This window comes from Aedes albopictus, chromosome 3 (genome assembly GCF_035046485.1).
Source record: "Aedes albopictus strain Foshan chromosome 3, AalbF5, whole genome shotgun sequence".
NCBI lineage: Eukaryota > Metazoa > Arthropoda > Insecta > Diptera > Culicidae > Aedes > Aedes albopictus.
In genome coordinates, this window is record NC_085138.1 from 446490218 (window position 1) to 446517434 (window position 27217).

Sequence of the window (27217 nt, forward strand, 5' to 3'; positions counted from 1 at the left end):
AATTTTAAAGTATTACGAAAATGCGTTTTAAACGAGAATAATTTGTTTATATCTCGTTGGACAAACATGTTATAGAGATAACTATCGGTTTTCAACAAAAAAGCTATGAAAAAATGTGATGTCTTATTTTTGTAAAAAAAAAACAGCAATTCAAGCGAAAAATGTGGGGTTTTCTAACTCGGAGCATTTTTGCCCCGTTCATGCGATAAAAAACGGACAAAGGATGGTTCAAAATAAGTATTAGGATCGTTCAAACGGTGGTCAAGGAAAAAGCAAAGCTTGCTCATTTATTAGGTAGGAATCGCGCACCTTGAATTTTCAACACCTAAAAATAGCCCATTTTTTTGCGGTCTGTGTATCTACCATGAACGTGACCCGAAATTGGACTGAGTGCCAAAAAAGCACATAAATCTAGCCTATCTTTACCAAACACCGAATCTAATAAAACCCACGAACGGAGAAAATCGGAGGGGAAGTTCGCTGTTCCCATAGAAACTCATACATTGAGCTTTTCAGAAATCCGGGTATTTTTTTCACAAATCATTCCCAAAAGCGAGTGATACAAGTAGTCCTTAACGAAATTCAGTGCCTCATGTTAAAATCCCTTTTTCGTTTACATACGTTACATACGGTGTTTGGTGAAGTTAGGCTTGCAATATGGCTTGAAATGGAATTAGGGTGGATCAAAATAGAGGTTAGAAAGATTCAAAACAAATATTAGGGTGGTCGTAAATTGACAATAACATTAAGGTGTCCTAAAATGGACAACGAAGTTATTCGAAACGAATGTTAAGGTTGAAGGAGCCGTCATTTATATCATCGTCATCATTGAAATATTGAAGGCAGTTTTCTTATTCCAAACAAATATGTTTTTAATAACAATGTATTACTTTGCACTGAAACCTCCATTTAAGTCGATGCATGGCTGAACGAAAATAATATTTACCGTGCAAACAATAACTAAACTTTACAGTTTTATATGTTTTAACAAATTTCTTTTATCATGCGAAGTGTAAAAAAATGTAAAAGTCTTTAGTTTTGTCATTGCTTGTACGGTAAAAATTATTTTCGATCAGCCATGCATCGATTTAAGGAGGTTTCAGTGTTTTCCAATTGGAGAAAGAAATACAACGAATACATTTTCATTACAAACATTTATGTTTTGAGCGAGAAATCCAAAATTGCTTTCAGGGTGGCCCAAAATGTATATAATTGATATATAAATCGACATAAGGGTGGTTCAAACCGGCATTAAGGTAGCCCAAATTGAACATCAGGATTGTCGAGAATCGACAGTGAGGTTACCCGAAAAAGGAAGTTGAGCCATACATTTCGGTTCGAAATAGTGGGTTGAAAATTGACAATTTTACATGCATTAACTTGTAGTAAAATTTTGATGGCATCTTTCACACCTTTGAAGAGACACTTAGGTGAAAATTTTCGTTGTTTATTACACAGATACTATCGATACCAAACATTTAAGTCGATCACACTTACACTAAATCAAAGAATACCATCTAAAAACGAATACTTCACAGAACTTTAAAAAAAAGGTGAAAGAATACCCAGGCAACAATTTGATGCTGTACAAACGTTTCTCCAACTATTTTAAATAAGCCTTTATTTGAACAAAAGCTTAGCACAAGAGGTACAATCCTTTATTCAGCTCCTAAACATCTAATTTTGGTGATTTTATACAACCTTTAGCTGATTTGAGGTCCATTGGAAGGCTGATTTAAGCCTTAATATGCGCTTAATCAGTAATCAAGTAAATTTATTAATTGTTTAAATATAAAATAAAAACACTTTCGTGAACTTTTTTTATCATTAGTTGCGTCTATTTCCAGTATAGATGTTTAGGAATGTATAAATTAATCTGTGGGAAAACTGGGAATTGAACTCGGACCTCCTGATTTATAGTCACTCATCTTAACACCTACACCACAAACAATTGTATTCATACCCTCGAAAACAAAAACATTACTTGTTGTGTCTGAATAGTCAAGAACATAAGTTGAACTAAGTCTGTATTGAGGCTGAAGAAGCGATGTGGATTTCACGAAAATCATGCTTGGGTCAGCTGTCAAAAATTATTTGATTAAAGATTGAACAACAGATGATCAATTCTGCATGTTGGTGTATGCTTTTGTAGGAAAATGAGTCTAGCTTGATGCAAGAAGTTCTTCATTATGACAAATTCTGCTTTGATACATCAACGATCGCCTACTATAGCTCGGCCATCTTGACACAACACATCGTTCTCGATATGAACACTCGAAATCTTCATCAAAACAAATTCTGCTCAGGTTCTCCTTCAGTTCAATCTTCAATCCCCATGACTCCTCTCGAAATCTTGGTACAAGAGTAATGCTGCAATCAGCTTGTTTTGTAATTCTTCACTTTGAATACTTTTTCATCCTTGTATCCAGTGATTGCAAACAGTTTTCATGGCTCCAGCATTCGAACGGCAACGTGAAATCGGCTCTTTCGGGATGTCATCCAGATCTTCCACAGCCACCTCGAACGACTACTGTAAATTTCGATTGTATTATTTCAGGATAAACGTTCCGATCCCACTTCTGAAATTGCAGGAAAATGCGTCTAGCTTGATGCACGAAGTTCTTTATTATGACAAATTCTGCTTTGATACATCAACGATCGCCCACTACACTTCAAAGCTGGTTACACAGATGAATAATATTCTATTCAACTTGATATTCAGCCATCTATGTATTGCTGATTAAAGAGGTTGAACAAGCCATACTTCAGACCAATATTCAGCTGTCATTGTGTTCAACCATTGGTACCATTAACCAGCTATTGTTACTTGGGTAGTGTCCCAAGCAGCACCTGTAACATCATCCAAAATATGACTTTCTATGCTTTGGTCTAAAAAAGTTACAATAAAAGCACACTCAACTTCTATCTTGTCAGCTGAGTTGCATTTAAACTACGAATATCGTTAAGTTGCGGCTATGTTTCATGGGAATCACAAATAACATCGCGTTTGACATCGATTCATAGAGGCGGAGCTTATATATTCCTCATAAGTGACAATACAGTCAGCTTGCATTAAATGTGTTTTGTAACACACATGATACATCTTACTCTAATATGATTGCACAGATTAGATTCCAAATATGTTACAGAAAACTTGCGCGTCTTTTCATTTTGACAGTTCTCTAACTTGTGACAAAGAAGGTGCAATGAAGTAACGCGTAACTTCAGTAGCTTTTATTGTGTGTTGAGAAGCAACACTCTCACAGAGCTTCTGGTGCAGTATGTAAGGTGAGTGGTTAATACTCCTGGTGTCCATGGTTCGAGTCTGGACATATTTTTTCTATTTTTTTATCATTCCCCATAGCTCAAGTTGCATAACGATTAAGAATCTGCGCTTTTTGCGTTTCAAAGAAGAAGCGATTGTGTTCTGTTGTCCTTAATACGAACAGTGAATAAATTGCACTGATGTTGCTGGTACTGGCTTTGAAACAAGTCGTGTTGCTTGGGGTTGACATCTATGTACGACATCGTTGCCGTAAGCAGAAAATATTCATACTGTTTTTGTAGAGCCTAATAGGCTATTCCATAGAAACACAGTGCAGATAAGAGTCCTCCTAATTTTATATGGATGTGGGTAGAAATGACATGAAATTAACTAAACTGTGAAAATCTCTAATGTCATGGAACGGAAAACTGTAAAATCACTAGTAGCTAACTGACTGATTAACAAATCAACGTTTGGCGGTAAAGTTTAATAAAAAGCATGTATGCGTAGTCCTACGTCAACCATGTGGCAATATCTCTAATTTTTCAGAATGTCCTCATGGGTTCTTTTAGAAATTTTACAAGATTTATTCATCTTTATAGATTCCAACGGATTTTTGTAAAGTGATTTCTGCAGATAGTCTTGAACTCGGTCTTGAAGGTACGTTTTCGTTAAATTCTCAAAAAAATGCCCCAGAAATTTGTTCTGAAATTTCTAATATAATTCGCTCAGGAAGTTTTCTGGGATTATCTTTGATTTTTTTGTTGATGCATCATCTTTCGCGTGTGCTAACCGATGGTTGTCCAAACTGTTGTAATCTGTAAGGGAATACGAATCCTGTCGGGAACGACGGAGCGATGGATGGCAAAATAATTGATGAGTTCATTCCATGTTTTTTTATTGTGAAAACAATTGTATAAAATGTTGCTTTATAGAATATTATAAACACTTTGAATCATGCTATTTTTTTCTACAGTTGTAAAAAAAATACTTCAAAATTGAGAAAAAGCGTGGAAAATGGAAAAATGGTAAAATTACTGTACTTTTTCATGAAGTATTTTTTCCCGACCTACTAAGACATGATGCCACAAAAAATCGAAAAATTGTGTCACTGGTAGGTAACAAGCAAACCCTTCACAAACGCCTCGACTCATACTCGAATCTAACCTGCTCCCATTCTAAAGGCAACCGAGAAGGATAATAACTTTAAATTGTTTATGAATAGACAATTTACTCGGCATTTATCCTCCTGGCCCGAAGTTTTCTTCGGCGGAAGCCTCTGGGAGATCCTATTGATTGCCCAGATTGAGAGATGGTGCGAAATTGAATTAAATTTGATGTGTCACTTGAACGAGGGAGAACTCAACTCGTTGTTGCCAGCAATCTTCTTCACATGTACGCTTGGATGGTTTCTTTGCAGTCGTCGTCATCGTCGAAACCGGAAAGGATAGACATCGCTAAAGATATGGTCTTTGTATGCGATTAAGCGGCGGATGTTCCCGGGTTTGGAACCGTACCTTCCTATCCAAGATGGCCTTGGTGATTGGGGTGAAACTTTAATCGAATATGGGCCGGAATCATCACAGCACAGTTGGCGTTGAAATTTGACTGGTGCGAACTTTGTCCTCCGTGTGTCGGGATGGCGAGGCAATTGAAATTAAAGCTCATTTAGACGATCGGGTTATTTTAAAGCATTTGGGAAAATGTGGGCCACCTAGGCTGAAGATAACGTCACCAACAGAGCTCAAAGCACAAATCGTAATTTGTGCGAGGGCCCGCTTATGCGGGCTAGTGTCCTTCCCCCCATCGAAAGAGTTTCAAGGCTTACTGAGACTATACCGACGCATCGGTCGCAAGTACCAGCAATCATCGTCTTTGTGCGTACCACATGGCATGACGAAACTGTTCCGAGTAATTAATTTGATTTTGCAAAATGATTTTCTTAGAGATTCAAGAAAACTGATAGGACTATAGTTTCGCCCATTGTTCTTCACATGAAAACTTGCTGATTAATTCAAACCACCGAGATTTCCGTTTCCGATAATCTGGTCGTATAATCCTGGCCGGAGCCAATACCATTCCACCTCGTAGATAACGCCATTTATGCCATGCGAGTCGTTAAATTTTGCCGGGCCCGGTTCCCGGAAAAGCGAAAGAACACATGAAAATACACCAAACAAACATTTCCGCACTGTCTCCATTCGGCGGGCGACCGGGCCGGGCGGCGTTTGTCTAGAGAGGACTTCTCCTTTTCTTTCGCTAAGCACCTCGTTCAACACTTGAGCAGGAAAATACAGAAAAAAAAAGTGGAGGAGAGTGAACAAAGTACCTCTTCGCACAACATCTTGCACCTTCTTCACCCACTACGTATAATCATGTGGCGAGCGGGCTACTACGATGACGTCGGATGTGGGGTTGCACCGTATCGTTCGCAGTAGGCTGCTTGGGATTCGTCTTTGCTCAATCACATCCTTGGACGCATATAAATGCGTTCTCGGAGCCCGGGCCTACTATGATCAATTTTTATCGTTGTCATTCAGTGCCAAATAAATGAAACAACGACAACGTGTGTGATTTCTTTCAAGGGACATGTGTGACAGAGATGACAAAGTGGATGACGACGGCTATCGGGGGCTTTCTTTGTTGCGCGGGTATTTTATTATAGGGTTGTGACATATTCAACAAGTGTGGAGTCCGTGGAGTGAGTTGAGTGAGTAAAAGAAACCGAAATCTGAGGTTGTTTTGTAGGCTTTTGAGGGTAGACAATAAACGGAAACATTTGGTAAAAATACTGCGGTTTGTTTGAAGTGGGCTATCATCATATTTCCAAGTATTTGTGTGGAATTACGACTAGATATAAGGGAGACGAAGAGATTTATGTCCTTCGGTGAATTGCAATCAAATTGGGTGCAGTAAACTCGATCCACGGTTTGACTCACTATATTTAGTAATTGCTAAAGACAACAACTTCAGCAAAAAGTTCTAAAAATATTTTGATTAGTTGAATGTTAAGAGGATCCCTTAGTGATCTTCGGGAATCCTGCAGGAAACTCTTCCAAATTTGTGCCCAGAAAACCATGCATGAATTTGTATAAAACATCTTTCAAGTCTATCAGGAAATTTTACAGGAGTCTTTCAGAAATTCCTCCAGCAATGCTTTCAGAAATATGTTCAGAAACTCCGCCAGAAATCCTATCCAGATGATTCTTTGGGATTTCTTACAGGAAATCCCTCAGGAGTTCCCTCAAGAACTCCTTCAAGAATCTTTCAGTAATTATTAAAAGAAAATTTCCAGCCATTCCTCCTGGAAACCCATCAATTTTTTTCTCTGATTCCCTATCTGGCGTCCAGGAGATTCTTTAAGATTTTCTCAAGCTATTTCTTAAAAAAACACCCCTGTCGGAATAGCTGTGAATGATCCTTCAACAATTTATTCAAAAACTCCATTAGACGTTTCTTCAGAAACTACACCAGAGTATACTTTAGGAATACAACCAGACAGTTCTTGATCTAGGAAATTGTCCAAACTTTCCAGCAATTTTTTCGGAAAAGTAGGGAAAAATATAGGAATTGCTTCACATTTTTTTTCTGAAATTCATCGAGATTTATCCAGAAATTTACTTTGGAAATACTCTATTTTATTCCAGTAAATCCATCAGGAATTCTTCTAATAGCCTTCGGGAACGGGAACTTTTCTAGAAAAAGCCTCCATTCAAAAGTTCTTTTAGAAATCTTTTCGGAATTCCTTCCAGCAACTTTTCGAGAAATCAGGAAAAAATAGAATCCTCCACATTTTTTTCCTAAAATTGATCGGGAATTATCTGGAAATGTATTTTTGGAATCCAGGAATTCTTTCAAAAGCCTTCGGGAACGAGAACTCTTCAGGAAAAGCTTTTCATAGTTGTTCTGTTACACTATTTACGAGTTTCCTATTATTTTTTTTTTAAATTTCTTCATTAACTTTTCCAGTTTTTCTCATAGGAAATCTTTTAACAGTTTCTCAAAAAAAAAAAAATACTTATATTCCTTTCAAGAAGCGAATGTTTTAGAAATCCCTGTTGTAATAGCTATAAATAATTCTTAAAAAAATATGAAAAAGGCTAATAAACATTTCTTAATGAGATCTTTCAGAAACTACACCAGAGTATCATTTTGGAATGCCATCAGATATTTTTTGCCTGTCAAATTAAAAAATTTGAAAATTTGGTCGGAAAATCGGGAAAAACTTATTTTGGAAATACCGTAGTTTTTCTTCCAGTACATTCAACAGGAACTCCTCCAAAAAACTTCGGGAACTCTCCTAGAAAATCATTAGCCAAGTGTTCTATTACACTTGATCAAGTTCTAGGACTTTACCGAGTGGGAAACCCTTTTAACAATTTCACCAATAATGCTTCAGAAAACCGCCCTCGAGATTCATATCCATTAGAAATTCTTCTAGGATATCTTTCAGGCAATCCATGTTTCAAAAGGAACCTTTTCACAATCCTCTTGAAATTCTTCCAGAAATTCTTCAGATATTCTTTTGACAATTGTTAATGGAAAGACTTCTGGAATTCTTATAAAAGTTTTTTTAAATATCGTGGAAGCCTTAAGCAATTGCTTTAAGAAATTTTTCAGTTTTCAAAATTAAGCAGATATATAAAAAAATACAAAATTTATTTCGAATCTCAAGCGTTGTGTAAGCAATTTTGTAATTCCAGAAACAATCTAACAACACAGACAGCAGTTACAAATTCAGTTATAAATTCTCTAGAACAGGGGTTCCCAACCTTTTTGAGATGGCGGGGCCGAATGAAAATTTTTAGAAAAAAATTTGGGCACAGTGAGCCAGAAATTTATTGTGGGAGAGATTTTCGACGATCAATGATACTTTTTTTTATTTGACACTCCCATTTTATAATCAATGATGCTATGTACATTCAATTTGAGTTGGAGCTAAAAAATAGCGACGCAGCCAATTTTTTTTGAAATTGTTGGCTATTGGGGATGGCGGATGAGAGTTTGGTAGTGGTCAACCCCAAAAAAGGGTTTAACGAATGTCTCGCCAAATTCCTGTTGTTTCCAAAACACTCCTAGATATAAGCAACATTCTTTCCTGGAAACTTTTTCTCATCTGGACATGTTTCTTGAAACTACTGAAAAAATCGCTGCAGTTTTTTAGTCACCCCTTTGATCTAATTTCCGTCTACTATGGGAATCACTGGTTTGTATTGGTTTAATGATCCTTTAAGAAATGAAGCAGCAATGTCTCAGTTTTTTTTTCAGGAAGGCTTTTAAGAGCTCTCGTATTAAACTCTTCTAGGAAATCTCAAAGGAATTAATTGTTAGATCTTCCAGAAATTTATCCGTGAAACAATTCAGAAATTCGTCTAAGGAATCGTCTACAGGAAAAACACACATTCCTAAACAGTCCCTCAAAACTTCCAGAATTGTTTACGGGAAGTCCTACAAGAAACTCATCAGGAGATTCTCCAGGGTTTCTCAATGTTTTCAAAGAACTCTTTCAGGTAAACATTAACCCTCTAATACCCAAATTTTCGATTTTGATCTAAATATCATTTTTCGTCATCTAAAATCGATTTAAACATGTTTTGGAAGATGATTCTTTTTAATTCTCAATTTCGTGAATTTCAGTTTTTGATTTTTCTAATTTTTATTTTTGAACATCCCCACAGTTTTATATTTTTCCTGCAAGCCTATTTTGGGTACGGATTTTTTGAGATGAAAACATTTTGAGATTTAATGATTATTGTTGAAATATTTTTATTTCAAATTTTTTTCAAAGAAATTTTTATTTTCCGTGTAATTTTAAGGAAAATAATTTTAGAGTGTATTCGATTCCCTTAAACTATAAAACTAGGATAGAATGATTTGGGAAAAATTTAAAACATGTTAATTGTAGCGATTCAATACAAAATAAACAATGACTTCTAGAAGGTGACTAAAACATCAATTTTTCAATGATTTTTTAAAAATGTAAATACGCATTAAAATACACCAAAAACCATTTTGGGATAAACAAAACAGTCCTAAATATTGGCCAAAAATATAAAATTTTTGATTTTCCACGAAACATAAATTACAAAAATGCTTAAACTATACCCCGTCTAAAGGCGGGATTGGGTATTAGAGGGTTAAGGAATTCGTCCGAAGAATCCATCTTGTTACCATTCAGCAATTTCTCTAGGAAATTCTTTAGAAAAAAATGTGACAGTTTTCCACCATGTCCCATGGGAAAACCTTAAGGAAACTCTTCAGGAAATTCTTCAGTAATTCCCTCGGAGAAGCTTTTAGGACTTTTAGATTCATTCTAGAATCTTCGTGAGAATTCGTTTAGTAGTCAATTCGAAATAGTTTTATATTTTTTTCAGAAGCTCGTCCAGGACCTTCTTTGAGAATTCCGCCAGGATTTGTTCAAGATTTTCTTCTGAATTCTTTAGGAAATTCCACACGAATTTTTCGGGAATTCCGTCAGGATTCTAGAGCTTCTTCATAATTCCTCCGGAACTTCTTCGTGAATTTCTGCAGGTTCCAAGGTTTTTCAAACAATCACTTCGAAAATTCCGTCAGATTTCGTACGAGAATCATCCCAAAGTCTCTTCGAAAAGTTCCTCATTGTTTTTTGGAAATTTTACTGATTTTCGGGAATTTTTCGGATTTTCAACCATTTGGTGATTCTACATGAATTTCTTTTGATAATTTTCCAGCAAGTCCTATAGGAAACCCAGGACAATCTTCAAGAAAACCTTAAGGAATTCCTTAAAAAATCTTTCAGGATTTTGTCTCCGCTTTCTTCGAAATTTCCTCTAGTACCGTGGATATACAGTTATGGATCACACACGGTTACGGATCAATTCGATGTTTACGGTCAAATGTCGCCTCACTGCACAGCATGACATAACATAGCATAGTCTTCATAGCATAGACACTATACTATGCCACTCCATGCCATGCTAAGCTGCAACATACGATCGTAAACATCGAATTGATCCGTAACCGTGTGTGATCCATAACTGTGTATCCACGGTATCTTTATGAAAGTTTCTACAATATTGAATCCGAAATTGCTTCACGAATCTTTGAAGCTTGCCCAGTATTTTCCGGACTTCCTCCAGGATTTGTTCAAGAATTTCTTCTGGGTTCCTTCGAAAATTGCATGTGAATTTGTCGGGAAAATCTTCAGGATTCCTTCGAGAAAATTGTTCCGAGAATTTCTGCAGGTCTCAAGGTTTGTTCGACAATTGCTTTGGAAATTTCATCATCATTCGGGAATTCTTCTAGAGTTCCTGCAGGCTTTTCGGGAATGTTTTTGGGAATTTGTTCTTTAAATGTCGTTTAAATGTTGTTCTACATTTAATTCTTCGGGAGATTTCTCTAGAACTCCTTGAGGCAACTTCTCCAATATATCTTCAAGCATTCCTCCAGGATTTCCTCGAAAATTCCCCAGATTTTTTTCAAGAAAGCCGTTATGATTCTTTTGAGAATTTCACTATTACTGTTTCTGTCGAGTTTTTTTTCTGGAACTCTTTCAACATTCCTTCGGAATGTTAAAAAGGATTTCCTTGGGAATTGCTTTAGGATTGTGCTGAAAGTTACTGCCTGAACAAACACATTTTCAAAGAATAGTGACTCTATGGAGAAAACAATTTTCGCCCGAGCTTTTTTTCTTCTGACTTGCTATATGTCTGCAAATTTTGCACAAAATTCTTGTGACATTTTTTAATGAAGTCCCATAGGAAATCCTCAAAGAAATTATCAAGAAAATCCTTCAGCAATTTCCCGAAAATTTCAAGAACCCTACGATTTCTTCGGGATTTCCCTTGGGATTTCCTTTAGAATCTTCATTAAAATTCCTTTAGTTTTTAATCCACAATTGCGACATGGAACTCATCAAGGATTATTTTAAGAATTTCTTCTGGATTGCTTCGGAAATTCCGGAATTACTTCAAGAGTTTCTTAAGAATACCTTAAGAAATTCCTCCGAGTATTTCTGCAGGTTTCAATACTTCTTCAACAGTTGCTCTGGAAATGCATTTGCATTCGTTCGAAAACCCTTCCAAGATTTTTTCGAGAATTTCTTCAGGTTTATACAGGAATTTCTCCAGGATTCCTGAGGATTATTTTCGAGTTTTCCTCTGAAAAATCTTCCAGATTTCTTCCAGAGATGCCCAGAACTCTTTGTGTGATATTTTCAAGAATTCTTCCTGGGTTTCTTCGAGAATTCCCCAGAATTTCTTCGAGAAAGCCTTCAGAATTACTTTGAGAAATTTTCTTCGACTGTTCTGGGAGCTCCTTTAAAATTATTTTGAGAATTCCTCTTGGCTGGCTTCGAAAACTTCAATGTTTGAGGAAGTATCTTGATTTCATTCGGGAAATCTCCAGGACTCAAACAAGCATTTCTCCAATATCATTTCGGGAATTCTACCAAGGTTTCTTCGGGGATTTGATCACGATTCTTTAAAGAATTCAACCAGAGTTCTGCCTCGCTCCTTCCAGACCTTTGGAAATTCCTCCAGGATTTTTTGGAAATTTCTCTTGGATTTGAAACTATGACGAATGATCGAAAGACAAAATATTCAAAAGAAAGAAAGTCGAATGACAAAAGGACGAATGAATGACAGATCGAAGTGAACATTTCGGAAGGACAAATAGTGGAAAACATATTTTCAAAGAATGATGTTTTTAAGGGGATTTCACTGGAGAAAACAATGTTCGATCTTTTGTCCTGTCGGCTTTTTGTCCCTCCGAGTTTTTTCCTCTGAATTTTATCACTAAATCCCTCTTACATTCCTTCGGGAGTTTCTCCAGGATTTCTTCAGGTTGATTCGAAAACTTCTACAAGAACTTTTTCAAGATATTATTTGGAATATCTTCCAGCATTCCTTCTAGAAAACCTCTAGGATTATTGTGGAATACTTCCGGAATTCTTTCTAGAGAATTCATGCAGAATTTTTTCAGGAGTTCTTCCTGTCTCCTTCTAGAACTCTTCCATCATTCTTTCGAAAATTCCTCCAGAATTTCTTCAAGAATTCCTTTACTGTAGCAATTCTGCAAAGTGACGTAAGCATTATTCCAATTCTCGACGTCTCCAATAACAATAATAACAATAAGAACAATAATATCACTAATAACAATAATAACAATAATAACAATAATAACAATAATAGCAATAATAACAATAATAACAATAATAACAATAATAACAATAATAACAATAATAACAATAATAACAATAATAACAATAATAACAATAATAACAATAATAACAATAATAACAATAAAAACAATAATTACAATAATAACAATAATAACAATAATAACAATACTAACAATACTAACAATAATAACAATAATAACAATAATAACAATAATTACAATAATAACAATAATATCAATAATAACAATAATAACAATAATAACAATAATAACAATAATATCGATAATAACAACAATAACAATAATAACAATAATAACAATAATAACAATAATAACAACAATAACAATAATAACAATAATAACAATAATAACAATAATAACAATAATAACAATAATAACAATAATAACAATAATAACAATAATAACAATAATAACAATAATAACAATAATAACAATAATAACAATAATAACAATAATAACAATAATAACAATAATAACAATAATAACAATAATAACAATAATAACAATAATAACAATAATAACAATAATAACAATAATAACAATAATAACAATAATAACAATAATAACAATAATAACAATAATAACAATAATAACAATAATAACAATAATAACAATAATAACAATAATAACAATAATAACAATAATAACAATAATAACAATAATAACAATAATAACAATAATAACAATAATAACAATAACAACAATAATAACAATAATAACAATAATAACAATAATAACAATAATAACAATAATAACAATAATAACAATAATAACAATAATAACAATAATAACAATATTAACAATAATAACAATAATAACAATAATAACAATAATAACAATAATAACAATAATAACAATAATAACAATAATAACAATAATAACAATAATAACAATAATAACAATAATAACAATAATAACAATAATAACAATAATAACAATAATAACAATAATAACAATAATAACAATAATAACAATAATAACAATAATAACAATAATAACAATAATAACAATAATAACAATAATAACAATAATAACAATAATAACAATAATAACAATAATAACAATAATAACAATAATAACAATAATAACAATAATAACAATAATAACAATAATAACAATAATAACAATAATAACAATAATAACAATAATAACAATAATAACAATAATAACAATAATAACAATAATAACAATAATAACAATAATAACAATAATAACAATAATAACAATAATAACAATAATAACAATAATAACAATTACAACAATAATACTGACTATGATATATCTGCTATATTCGGATATGTACAAGACCTAGTCTAGAATCCATCGGTGGTTTGTAGGGGTGCCAGAGAGATTCCCGGTAGTTTTAGAGGACTTAACGGACCTTCAGGTGTGATTCAGGGGGTTGTTTCAGGGTGTGATCTGCCGAAAGCTATTAAATTGCTGGTGTTGCTGAACAGACGGGACTCCATAAACCTCTTCCGAGAAGCACTTATTTATTCCGATGAGGGTGCTAAATTGAAACAAACTTTTACATTTTTATTTACGTTGAATCAGCGTCTCTGAAAATTCCACGGAAACGAGAAAACGCGTGACAGAAAATTTTAAAGCAGCCACTCGCGCGCACGGTTTGCTTCATTGTCAACATTGCATTCAGATCTACTAGTCAAAAACTAGTTCGTGTATAAAGAACTAGCCTATGTTAAAATAATGAACTGGAAGTACGTTAAAATATTTTGTAGATTTTTTTAGTAATTCCTATGAGAAACTGTTATAGAAAATTTCCAGCAAACCTTTCAGAATTTTCTGAAAAAAACTACCTCTCCTCTTCTTCTTGGCGTAACGTCCTCACTGGGACAAAGCCTGCTTCTCAGCTTAGTGTTCTATGAGCACTTCCACAGTTATTAACTGAGAGCTTCCTCTGCCAATGACCATTTTGCATGTGTATATCGTGTGGCAGGCACGAAGATACTCTATGCCCAAGGAAGTCAAGGAAATTTTCTTTACGAAAAGATCCTGGACCGACCGGGAATCGAACCCGTCACCCTCAGCATGGTCATGCTGAATACCCGTGCGTTTACCGCCTCGGCTATATGGGCCCTACCGGAACAAATTTTCGGATTCTTTTGGGAATTTCGGTAATGCCTCCAGAAGAATATGGATACTTTTTCAGCATTCCTATAGAAATTCCTTTAGCGTTTCTTTGGGAATTCTTCCAAAGTTCTTACGGAAATTCCCCCGTAATTTCTTTGAAGATTCCTGCAGCATTCCTTTGGAATTTCATCCAGTATTTTTTCCGGAAATTCATCCAGTATTCGTATAATTCGTACACGATTTTTTCGGAATTTCTTTAGGATTCTTTCGAAAGTTCCTTCACGATACCATCGGTAATTCCTGTAGGATTTCTTCTGTACATTCTTTGGCAGGACTGCTTTGGAAATTCATCCGGAATCTAGTATTTTCGAATTCTTTTGGGAGTTCCTTAAACTCTATTCCTGGAATTCTTTCAGCACTCTTAAGAAAGTTCCTTCAGCACTCCTTCAAACTATCATTTCTAGGATCCTTTTGGGAATCTCTTGAGAGTTCCTTTGGAATCTAGGGAATCTATCAGGTTAGATTCGCAAATGCCTCCAAAACTCCTATGGAAACTTTTGAGCTGTCCTGTAGAAATTTCTTCCAGAATTCTTACGAAGATTCCATCCTGAGCAATTTGTAGATTCGTACTGTATTTCTTTGGGGTTTCATCCAGTATTCTTTCAGAATTCGAACAAGATTTTTTTTTGGAATTTCATTAGTGTATTTCAGGAAATTCCTTCACAATTCAATCGGAAATTCTTCAAGGATTCCTGCTGGACATCCTTAGGCAGGGACCACTTGAGAACTCCTCCGGAATTATTTCTCGTACTTTCAAATTCCTTTGGGAATTCCGCTAAACAAGTTCACAAATTCTTTTAGCATTCCTTTGGAAGTTCCTCCTACAAGTGGTCGGTGTTAAGTCAGACCGGACCATCTGTTTTTCAGTGATTTCGAAAAAATGACCTGCAAGCACTTGAAATTTTAAATCTCTGGCATTATTTTCGGAAATACCATTATTCTTTTATGTAATGACACATCTGCATCAAAATAACGCCGAAAAGTTCAGGTTTAACGAATTCCTCAGCTTATCTTTACCTGCCCGAAAAATCGCGTAGTCCACTCTGACTGAACGCCGGCCAAGTGATCCTCTAGGATATATTTGGGATTTGAATTCTCTCCTGCATCTATCTATCTATCTCTATCTATCTATATCTATCTATACATATAAAAATGAGTTTGAAGTTCCTTTGAGGCAACAAAACTCAGGAACGGCTGAACCGATCAGGCTGACCCTTGAACTGTTTGATTCGTATTCGTGGTGGCTGTGTTTATATGTATTAAAAGTTACGAATATTAACTAGAAAAGTAGGAAAATTGATATAGTACTGATTTTTCATGAGCTGGGAAGGAAATCAACATGATCGAAAATGAAACCAATCTAGAGTGCGGTGCTATTTTGAGTTCAACAGTTGTCAAACCACCACAAGACGGCAAGACAAAGTTTGCCGGGACAGCTAGTTTTTAATAAATTCTTCAGATTTCATCCAAGAATTCCTTTAAGATGCGTTCCCGAATTTCTCCAAATTTTCTTCAGGTATTCCCTCTGGTTTTCTTTGGGAGCTCTTAAAAATGCTTTGAAAATTACTCCAGCTTTTTCTGGAATGCCTCCATTATTCATTTGAAGGTACTTCTGAGATTCCTTTTTGAATTGCTCAAATTGCTTCTGGGAATCCTCAAGTAACTCCTCTAGTGTTTCTTTTGAGTTTCCTCTTATATTTGTTCGAGGCTTATTTTAGGGTTCTTTGGCAATACCTCCAGGATTGCTTTGGCAATTTCTCCAATAACCCTTAATAAATTTCTTCTATATGTCCAAAACTTCTTATGGAATTCACCATATATTAAATTCTTAATTTCTGCTGAACATCCTTAGGTAGGACTACTTTGAAAATTTCTTCGAAGTTATTTCTCGTGTTTTTCAAATCCTTTGACGATTCCTTATAAACTATTTCTGGAGATCTTTCAGTATTTTTTTTTTCCAAAGTTCCTCCAGGATTCCCAAGGTAATTTCTCTAGTATTCTTTATGTTATTCTTCTTATTTTTTTCGAGAGATATTCTAGGATTCCATTGGTAATGCCTTCATATTTTTTCTTCTATATGTCCAAAAGTTTTTATGGAATTCGCCAAATAATAATTTGAGAATTTTTCTAGGAGTTCTTTGGGAAATCCTCTAGGATTTTTTCTTCGAATCTTTCTCCAAGATTCCTTTATAATTTTCGCCAGGATTCATTTGAAAATTCCCGCAGGATTTCTTTCGGGTATATCTACAGGATTACTTCAGGAATTATGTTAAAGCTCCTCTAGCATGTTTAGAGATTTCCTGCAGAATACCTTTGTAAGGTTCTCCCGGATTCTTTCCGGAGTTCCTACATTACTCATTCGGGAATTTCTCCAGGAGTTCTGTGGAAATTTCTTTAGAATTTCAGCGGGAATTTCTCCAGCATTTTTTCTGGAGTTCCTCCACAATTGATTGGATTCTGGGATTCCGTTGGCTTAGATTCCTTCGGAAACTCTTGTTGGATGCCGATGAATATACCTCCAAGATTTCATCAGTTGTTCTTCCCGGAGTACTTCAATAATTTCTAATGGATTCTTTCAAATATTCCTTGAAAATTTCTATGGGAATTTGTATACAATCTCTTTAAGGAATCCTCCAGGAATCTTTCGTTGGTTCGTTTTGGATATATTTTAGGATTTTATTCTGAAATTTCTCCAGAATTTTTTTTTATAATTTATCTCTGGTTCCTTTGGTATTTTCTTGAGGATACTTTCGATAATTTTTACAAGATTGATTTGGTGATCTATTCGAGATTACTTCCAGAATTTCTTCAAGGATTCCTTTTTTTTCTCTAGCAATTCTTTGGAAATCTGGATGTATAAGCATTATTGCTTCGTGCAAAACTCGTGAATATATCAAGAATTATTTTCTTTTGAAATCCCGCCTGAGTTGCATCAGGAATTTTACTAGAACATTCATGAATAATTCTTTTTAGAAAATTTCTGGAGAGAGATCATCGTAAATTCCGTAAGGAAGTCCTTAAAATACTCGTGAAGGGATGTTTCCAGGAGTTTCTTTTGGAAGTTCTCCATACATTTTCAAATATTTTCTCAGAAATTCATCCAGTGTTTTCATCAATAGTTTCTACAGGTTTCAACATTTCTTACAGAGGAATCTTCAAAATTTACTTCAACGGGTTCCTACAGGAGTGTTGTTTGGGATAATTTCCGTAATTCTACAATACATGCTTCAGAGTTTCCTCCATGGGTTTCACTTCAAATCTGTCAAAACGTGTTTCATTATTGAACGGATCTGTCCCCTTACCTGGCCTAATCGCTTCGATAGCCCTTGCGATAGAGGGAACAACCAACCGAACACAGATGAGGGATGAGGGGGGGGTGGCATGCATCCAGTATGCATGAATAATCCACTAAATCTTCGTCAAGCAAATTCCGCTGCAACCGCCAGTTATGCAGATTCTTCCAACAGGCTCATTTCCTTCTCCGAGGCACACGTAACACGAACTTTCCACTTTAAAACCACATTTATTACGGACAAACAACTTTATTAAAAACTACACGACATCACTTGGCTTTATTCTTACACTAACATTCTTGCGACTTCGACTTAAATCTAACAAATTAAAATGAGCGCACACGGGAGGTGCTCCTGTTCTTGACCGTGACCTAGGCGATTCTGTTGAGCTAACTCTGGATAGATGAGCTGCAGACCTCCATCGTCGAGCGGGCTCTCGGTTGCTCTCCCATATCTTTCACTTCGGGTCAACTCCGACATCAGCAACGATATAGCGTTCCTTATCAGGCCCATGGTTGATCACCGCAGAAATAGCGATAATTATCCCCTTTTGAATCGTAGGTATCGCACGTATACATGACTACTCTCTGCAGAGAGATTGTAGAGTGTGTTGATGGTTTGTTGATAGCGCAGGTCATGGCATCAGAAGAAATCGAAAGTGATCCCACAACGGCGATATCTCTAGGTAGCTCCAGGGTTGAAGTGTTCTAGGGTGCTCGCGGTTGCGAACAATTATACTTCAGTTTTTATGGTCGAGAAAATCTTTAATTTTTATATTTTTTTGGAACCATCTCGGTAGGGATCCTATTTTGGGCACTTTTCTGATATAACTTAGCCGATTTTGAAACATTTGACATTATTTTTGGAACAGTTGTGAGATACGTATAGTACCTAGCCTAGCCGTGTGCAAAATTTCAAATCAATTGGTTTGGAATTGACTGAGATATAGCGAGAAGTGCTCAAAATTCTAACCTATGCCCAAGTGGCTCGCAACCTTATATTTTCTCGTAAATAATCCATTTTACGAGCCGATTTAATGAATGAAATTTTGACAGGAGGTAGCGTTTTAACCCGTGAAAAGCAATATCATTATCAACATTGTTGTCACTCATTGCGACTGTAAACATATAGGGTCACGGAATCATTAGAAATCCTATGCTCCCAAATTTTATATATTTTAAAACAAACTGATTACGGCACCGATTAATACGTTTTTTGCTATCATATGTGACCAGAACTGAACAAAAATACAAAATAAATAAAAATTGAATGGTGTTTGCATGTCACGATTTTGCTCGAGAAAGGGTTAATTGATCTACATAATTCTTCCACCATTGTATCGTGCAGGGTGTGTTTATACAAAAAAAAAAAACAAAACTGCCAAAATTGGCCGGAAAAGTAACAAAAAAGTATTGTCGGCTGTTCGAGTCCGTATGAAGTTGATCATCAATATTAACTTCTTTTCTCGATCAGCCTAGATAGCTGTGTAGTGTCGGTAGCGATTGTCTCAATTGGCTAAGAATAACACTACGGACCGCCTGTTCCGGTGGTAAGAATCCACCTACAGGTGACCCCTAATTCATGGTGTGATGCGGCTTTATGCTTACCGTGCCTAGGAATGCATGGCTAGGGGGGGTCTAATAAAAACCTAACCGCTAACGGAGCCTGTGGAGTACCAGGGCGCCCTCCACAGTATGTAGCCCTTACTGCGCTAACCGGAGCAATGGTGCAGTGGACCTTGTGTTTCTCCGAGACAATCAGCTGCCCTTCTTTAGTCTCACTTGAGACTAAATAAGGGCGGGATTATGAAGATGTTGTTAATTAGTTTAAATTTTCACCTATATGGTTTCGCATTATGCGATTTACACAGTGTATTCTGTGTATCCTCGCCTTTGGCGTTTGCCAATCGATACCGATTTGGTTTTATTGTTACTGTTCTTTGTTGTGCTGCTGTTGCGAAGAGTTTAATATTACCTAGTTTGGGTAGTGGCTACGGTTAGGATAGCTCAGATCAATCTTCAGCATAAAAGAACAGCAACGATCAATCTTTGCAGACTTATGCAAAATGGTACAGCCCAAGTGGCCTTGGTACAAGAACCTTACTTTCGTAAGGGAAATTTCTATCTAGGAAACCTTGTGAACCCGGTGTTTGCCACTTTCAGTAAACATGAAATGGCAAACTCGCGTGTCATGCCTCGAGCCTGTGTGCTTGTCAACAACGCAATAGTTGCTACACTCATCTCTGAACTAACCACCAGAGATGTATGTGCTATCACAATTGATGTATCTGTTGGAAACCTCAACAGGAAATACGTCTATTGTTCTGTGTATTTACTAGAGTGGGTCATCGTTTATATGGAAAAATGAAAAATTCAATGTTATCCCATCAGATCAAAGCTTTTTTGATCCCATTTCAGGACCCAAATAAGTGTGCAAAATTTGGGAACGATCGGTTATGTCTACGTTTTGCGCATCGCGTTTGAAGTTTGTATGGGATTTTACATGGGAAAACACACTTTTTTGCATTTCTCTCATAACAAGCTCGAATTTGTCTAAAACCATGTAACCGATAAAGTGACAACATAGCCTAGGGTGTCCTGAAAAACTTTGTCGAAGACCGCAAAGTGATCTGATGCTTATGGAAAAAGTTATAGCGTTGGCATTGCTTGGCGAAACAGCATGATTTTGTTGCTATTGTTATTCCTTTACATATTAAAACATAAACACATGCATGCGGTTCGTTGGTTATAACTATTTTCACAAGCATCGAATCGCTTTGCGGTCTTCAACAAAGTTTTTCAGAACATCCTAGGCTAACATTTTACAGTATCGGTTGAAAAGTTTCAGACAAACTTTTTCAACTTATGACAAAAATACAAAAAAGTATGTTTTCCCATACAAAATCCCATACAAATTTCAATTGCAATGCGCAAAGTGTAGACGCAACCGATCGTGCTCAAATTTTGCACAGATACTCAGGACCCGAAACGGAACCAAAAAAGCTTTGATCTGAGAAAACGGTTCCGATGACCCACACTAGTATTTACCACATGATGAACCATCCCCTACGGATGCTTTCAAACAAGTCATCGCATACTGCACTTCAAAAAGCCTTCCGCTAATTGTTGGCAGTGATGCTAATGCTCACCATATCATCTGGGGCAGCTCAGACATTAACTTGAGAGGCTCCAGTTTGATGGAGTACTTAAGTAGTACAGATCTTGCATTACTTAACATAGGCAACCGCCCAACCTTCATGGTATCTGCTAGAGAGGAAGTGTTAGATATAACGCTTTGCTCTAGCAGAATTAGTCACGAGCTGACCAATTGGCATGTGTCAGATGAAGAATCTTTATCTGACCATCGCTATATCTTTTTTGAACATTTAAATGTTACTTCGCAAACATTGCGTTTCAGGAATCCTCGGTCAACAAACTGGGATCTTTATACTGATTTGGTTGCAGCCAAATTTCATAGATATTCACCATCCATTGACACTCCAAGTGATTTAGATGATGCCGTTGATACTACAACGACCTTCATCATGGAAGCTTTTGAAGAAGCATGCCCTCTACGGTCTGTGAAGATCACAAGAGGAACCCCTTGGTGGAACTCTGATCTGGCGAAACTCAGGAAACAATGTAGAAAGAGTTGGAACAGACGACGTTCGGCTGGTTTGGAGGCTTTCAGGTCGGCTCGCAAGGCCTACAGGAAAGCTCTCCGGTCTGCTGAACGATCCGGCTGGAAAAACCTTTGTACAAATGTTTCCAGCTTGAGTGAAGTCAGTCGGTTAAACAAAATCCTTGCGAAATCTAAGGATTTCCGGGTGAACGAACTTCGTTTGCCAAATGACGATCTGACTTCCTCTGATGAGGAAGTTCTGGAATGCTTATTCAGCACACACTTCCCTGGATGTGTGAATATTACATCTTCGGATGATCCTGATGTCTTTTCTTGTAGTTATGATTCTTTAGCTTCGGCTCGGAGTATTGTAACTATAGAATCGATTGAGTGGGCTCTTAATAGCTTTGCTCCTTTCAAATCTCCTGGGGCAGATGGGATTTATCCTATTTTGCTTCAGAAGGGATTTGATTATTTCAAACATGTTTTGAAAAAACTACTTGTTTGCAGTTTTGCTACAGGGTATATTCCCAAATCCTGGAGGGATATTACTGTAAAGTTTATTCCGAAAGTGGGTCGTGCGTCGTATGAAGAAGCAAAGAGTTTCAGACCTATCAGTTTGACCTCTTTTCTTCTGAAATGCTTAGAACGCATTGTGGATCATCACATCCGTGATGTTCATCTGGCCAACGTGCCTCTTCATGTGAACCAACATGCCTACCAATCTGGTAAGTCCACTGTGACTCTTTTACACAAGGTTGTTTACGATATCGAGAAAGCATTCGCTCAAAAGCAATCTTGTTTGGGTGTTTTCTTAGATATCGAGGGTGCCTTTGACAACGTGCCTTTCGATGCCATATTGGAAGCCGCACGGAGTCATGGTATATCTCCAATGATTTCCAATTGGATTCACCAAATGCTCAAAAACCGATATCTCTTCTCGACATTGCGTCTAGCAGGGATTAGGAAATTGAGTGTTTGTGGATGCCCCCAAGGGGGAGTCTTGTCACCGCTTTTGTGGAATCTCGTAGCAGATACGCTATTGAGGCAACTCAATAATAGCGGTTTTCCTACTTATGGTTTTGCCGACGACTACCTAACATTGTTAGTCGGTATGTGCATCAGCACCCTTTTCGACCTGATGCAAAACGCCCTTCAGGTAGTTGAGGGTTGGTGTCGCCAATATGGCCTTTCGGTTAATCCGAGTAAAACATCTATTGTTCTTTTCACGGAAAGGCGAAACCGTAATGGCGTTCGACCTTTGCGTCTCTTTGATTCTGAAATCGATGTGACTGAACAGGTAAAGTACGTTGGAGTCATTCTTGATTCCAAGCTTTCCTGGACACCTCACATTGAGTTCAGAATCAAGAAAGCTTGTATGGCCTTCGGGCAATGCCGGCGTACTTTTGGTACAACTTGGGGTCTAAAACCCAAGTATATCAAATGGATTTACACAACTGTGGTTCGGCCAATATTGGCTTATGGATGTCTTGTGTGGTGGCAAAAGGGTAAAGTGAGAACGGTCCAATCAAAATTAGGCCATCTCCAAAGGATGTGCTTAATGGCGATGTCTGGAGCGTTCTCTTCAACTCCTACGGCAGCGCTCGAAGTTCTCTTTGACGTTGCCCCACTACACATTCATCTCAAACAAGAAGCCCTTTCTTGCACTTACCGGTTACGGGTACTCGGTCTACTAGAGGAAACTCCTGTGAACCGCAGTTCAACACACACCTCGTTGTTTCCACTTTTGGTGAATTGGGACGAAATTGTCCTTGCTCCAAGTGATCTTACAATTGCTTGTAATTTTCCATATAGGACATTTTCCACGAAATTCCCTTCCCGGGAAGAGTGGACATCTGGTTATCTGGAAAGAAGTATTTCAGACGGCATCGTATGTTACACTGATGGCTCCCTTCTCGAAGGTCGAGCAGGTGCTGGGTACCTGGTCATTCTTCCATCGCTGGAAATGAATTGGCTGATGAGTTAGCTCGCTCTGGAGCATCACATGACTTCATTGGCCCTGAGCCAGCTATTCCGATATCGAAGTGTTGGATTAAGCTTCAGATTCACACCTGGGCTGTCACTCAACACAGACAATATTGGAATAGTTTGGAGTCATGTCGTCAAACCAAATTGTATAGTGCTGAGCCATCTCTACGGGTGGCGAAGTATCTAACTAATCTGTCTAAGCAGAATTGCAGCATGCTGGTCAAAGCATTGACTGGCCACTGCCGACTCAGCTATCACATGGCGAATATTCAGCAAGCTGATTCATTTGCCTGTGATAGCTGTGAATCCGATTATGGAACTTCGTATCATTTGATATGTAACTGTCCAGTTTTCGCGCAACTGCGTTTCCGAGTATTCGGTAAACACTTATTAAGTGAAACGGACTTCAGAAACCTGAATCTTCAGGATATTCTGTTGTTCTTAACCCGCTGTGGTAAAGAGCTATAGGCTCTCTTTCGCTTTATGCGTAATTACAGTGCCCTTTTCAGGGCGCTGTTTGAACCCATTGTGGTACGCTTGTGCGTTAGTACCCTCTTCCAGGGTATTTTTCCTATTTCCCTACCTGCCCCTATCCCCATCCAAATCCTTTTTCCTTCCTTTTCCCTCAGGTAGATGATGAAATAGGCTGTTATTTTGGCGATGGCACAAATGTCCCAAATGGAGGATAACGTGCCTCTGGAGCCGGCCTTCTGATACCTGATACCTGAACAAAAACGGAAAAAATTCAAATTCCATTTGAGAACTATTTCTCTTCAGAACTTGCCGGGACAGTTAGTGAGAAATAATACAAACAGCGCTTCGATGCTTTGTTTTTTTAGGATAAAATTGGGATCATTCTGCTGAAAAAAAATGGAAGCGTCTCCCTACAATAAGTAAACTGGTTAAATAGTAGAGATAAGACACTGGAAGTGAAGGCATTAAACTTCTAAACAAAGCATGAGCTATCAAGCCAAAAATAGCTTAAATATGTCTCTTAATCCAGTCATGGCGACACCGATGCACTTCTTAGCCGCCACGTGGAGTGCCTTTGTTTGACTAGGAACAAAAATATCCCAAACCTAGCAAAACAGTAGGCTGGTCAGTCGGTCATTATTTATTTGCCATCCAATGAATACGGCCCATCATAGGTGGCGGGCGGCGCGGCGGTTGCGTTAGTGGGCTATAAATCAATGTCCACCCGCCTACTTATCCGATCTCTCGCAAATGAGTAAGCAATTAAGCACCTGTTTCGACCACAATAACCCCAGTGTGTAGTGCAGCTAGCAGTGACTGACGGTCCCTCTTCCTCTTTCTCCCGACAGGTGTGGGCTACGCAATCTGCCTAATCGACATATACATGGGAATGTACTACAACACGATTATCGGCTGGGCGGTGTATTATCTTTTCGCCTCATTTAGCACCGAGCTGCCGTGGACGAAATGCGGCAACCCGTGGAACACCGATGCCTGCATGCCGGTTACGTCGCTGGCGAATGCGACGAGTTCGTTGGCAACACTGGTCGGGACCAACGCTAGCCTACTGGTCAACGGAACCCTTGGGCTACTGGGAAACGTGAGCAGCACCGTGATAAGCGCTGCCAACATGGTAGGCGGCGAGGACATCGTGCGGACCAGTCCGGCCCGGGAGTTCTTCGAGTAAGTTGAAATAGGATAATTGAAAATTCCTACACCTTTACGATGACAATGGTCATCGACTGTTTTATGGCGGTCGATGCGCGGTGTACAGTTTGTGGATTTTTATGATGATGCTCTTCATCATTTTTGGAAGGGGAGAGGGTGGATGGATTCTCATGTGATGTGATATATGTACTGTTTCTCTTCATCCCGACAGGCGCCAGGTCCTGGAGCAGTACAAATCGGACGGGCTGGATTTTATGGGTCCGGTCAAGCCATCGCTGGCGCTGTGTGTCTTCGGCGTGTTTGTGCTGGTGTACTTCTCGCTGTGGAAGGGAGTTAGGAGTGCCGGGAAGGTGGTCTGGGTGACGGCATTGGCACCGTATGTAGTTCTGCTGATTCTGTTGGCACGAGGTGTGACGCTACCGGGGGCAGCCGAAGGCATTCGGTACTACTTAACCCCAGAATGGCACAAGCTTGGCAATTCCAGGGTAAGTATATCAGTTTATGGGTAGTGGTAGTTGGATGCTAAGTAATGACTTGTTAAACTGATTCAGTCTTGATCCTCTCTTATGTTCATCAATACTAAACTTGAAGTTATTCTACTACCGAATGCTTGAAATGAATTTGAAGAAATTTATCTTTTATTTTTCTATCTTTCTCTTCCACTGCACTGTTTCATCTTTAAACATTTCTATTTTTCTTACATTTTTTTTTTCTTTTATGTGCTATATTTTATATTTTTTCGCTCTTTTGATCTATTATCTACCCTTATGTTTATTATCTTCTATATTGTTTCATCTTGTTTTTCTTCTTATGTTTCCTACAACTAAATTTCTATTCAATTTTTGGGTCGATCGTGCATAAATGGCATTTTCATTAGAATGGCTTTATTACCTAAATGGAACAAGTTTATTACCCTTATCGAATTTCATGGTTTAGGTGAGCTTAAGAAGAGGTGGCAAGGAGATTCTAAGGGGAGTGGCGCACATGAACAAATTTTAACTAAAAAATGGCAAGTATTAGATTTTTGCGAAAAGAGGTGCTGTAAGCTTTCAATTTATACCATTTTTGATATTCTTTCCTAATCGCTTCAACCAGACGCGCCAACTTGGTCAAATTATTGGGGGGGGCAAAGACTGGTTTTTCTGATTTTTTGTATGGGAAAATCGAAAAATTGCCAAATATTGGGGGGGGGGGCAAAACCATGCTTGCCCCCCCTAAGTTGGCGCCTATGGCTTCAACTAATTAACCACTGTATTGTCCACAAAGGCACTACGGGAACGATTACAATAATTGGGGTTTTAAATTTTGAAAAATGTACTGATATTTTGATTTTATATAAAAGAGCACCTTTTCCTGAGCCACTACGATTTTTTTCAGATTTTTAGAACTATATTTTAGTAGCTAAAATCAATTTCAAAGAGATTTTTTGAAATCACTTTTTGACAGCTCCGCCCAGAACAAAATGCGACGAGGGGTGATTCGACAAATCGCTCCCATACAGGGCCGGATTTACAAATGTGGGGCCCGGGGCCACAGTGTTGTAGGGCCCTCTTTTTAGAGGATAATTTTTCTTTGTTGAAAAATCCAGAAAATATGGAAAATTAGGGTAGATATTTAAGAAATTAGTCCGATACAAATATTTATTTTACTTTTTGTCACCACTGTTTGGCTGGTCGAGGGGGGGGGGGTAAAAATCGTAATGTATTTAATTTGAACAATATTTAAAACTCATCGGATTTGTTTAAGAATTTTTGGCAGGACCCGATATTTTGATAAATATTTTTCTAACTGCCCCCTCAAAATGCAATATACTGCCAAAAATTTTCGAAGGGGGGACAACAAGTTAAAATGAATTTTTGTATCCGCCTTAATCTAGCTTAATAAGCGTAACTAGAAAAAAAAGGCATCCACTATAAACTAAGCACAACAGAGATCCAAATATGAAAATCTAGTGTGAAGTCGAGTGCAAAAGAAGTTTTATTAAGTAAATAACGCTTTATCCGAGAGTATTCATAGTATTAGATTCCATTGATCAAGTCGAAATTCATGAGGAGGTCCTTTAAGAAATTTAAAAATA

General features: G+C 37.2%; 1 protein-coding gene across 2 annotated transcripts in view; it reads left to right on the plus strand.

The window, feature by feature from the left end:
- Window positions 1-27217, plus strand: part of LOC109407578 (sodium-dependent serotonin transporter) — a 144877-nt gene that overhangs the window by 88346 nt on the left and 29314 nt on the right. For both annotated transcript variants that reach the window (XM_029876095.2, XM_029876096.2), the window contains 2 exons: window positions 24822-25155; window positions 25352-25625. In XM_029876095.2, the coding sequence (XP_029731955.1) occupies window positions 24822-25155; window positions 25352-25625 (608 nt within the window). The remainder of the gene's footprint in view (window positions 1-24821; window positions 25156-25351; window positions 25626-27217) is intronic.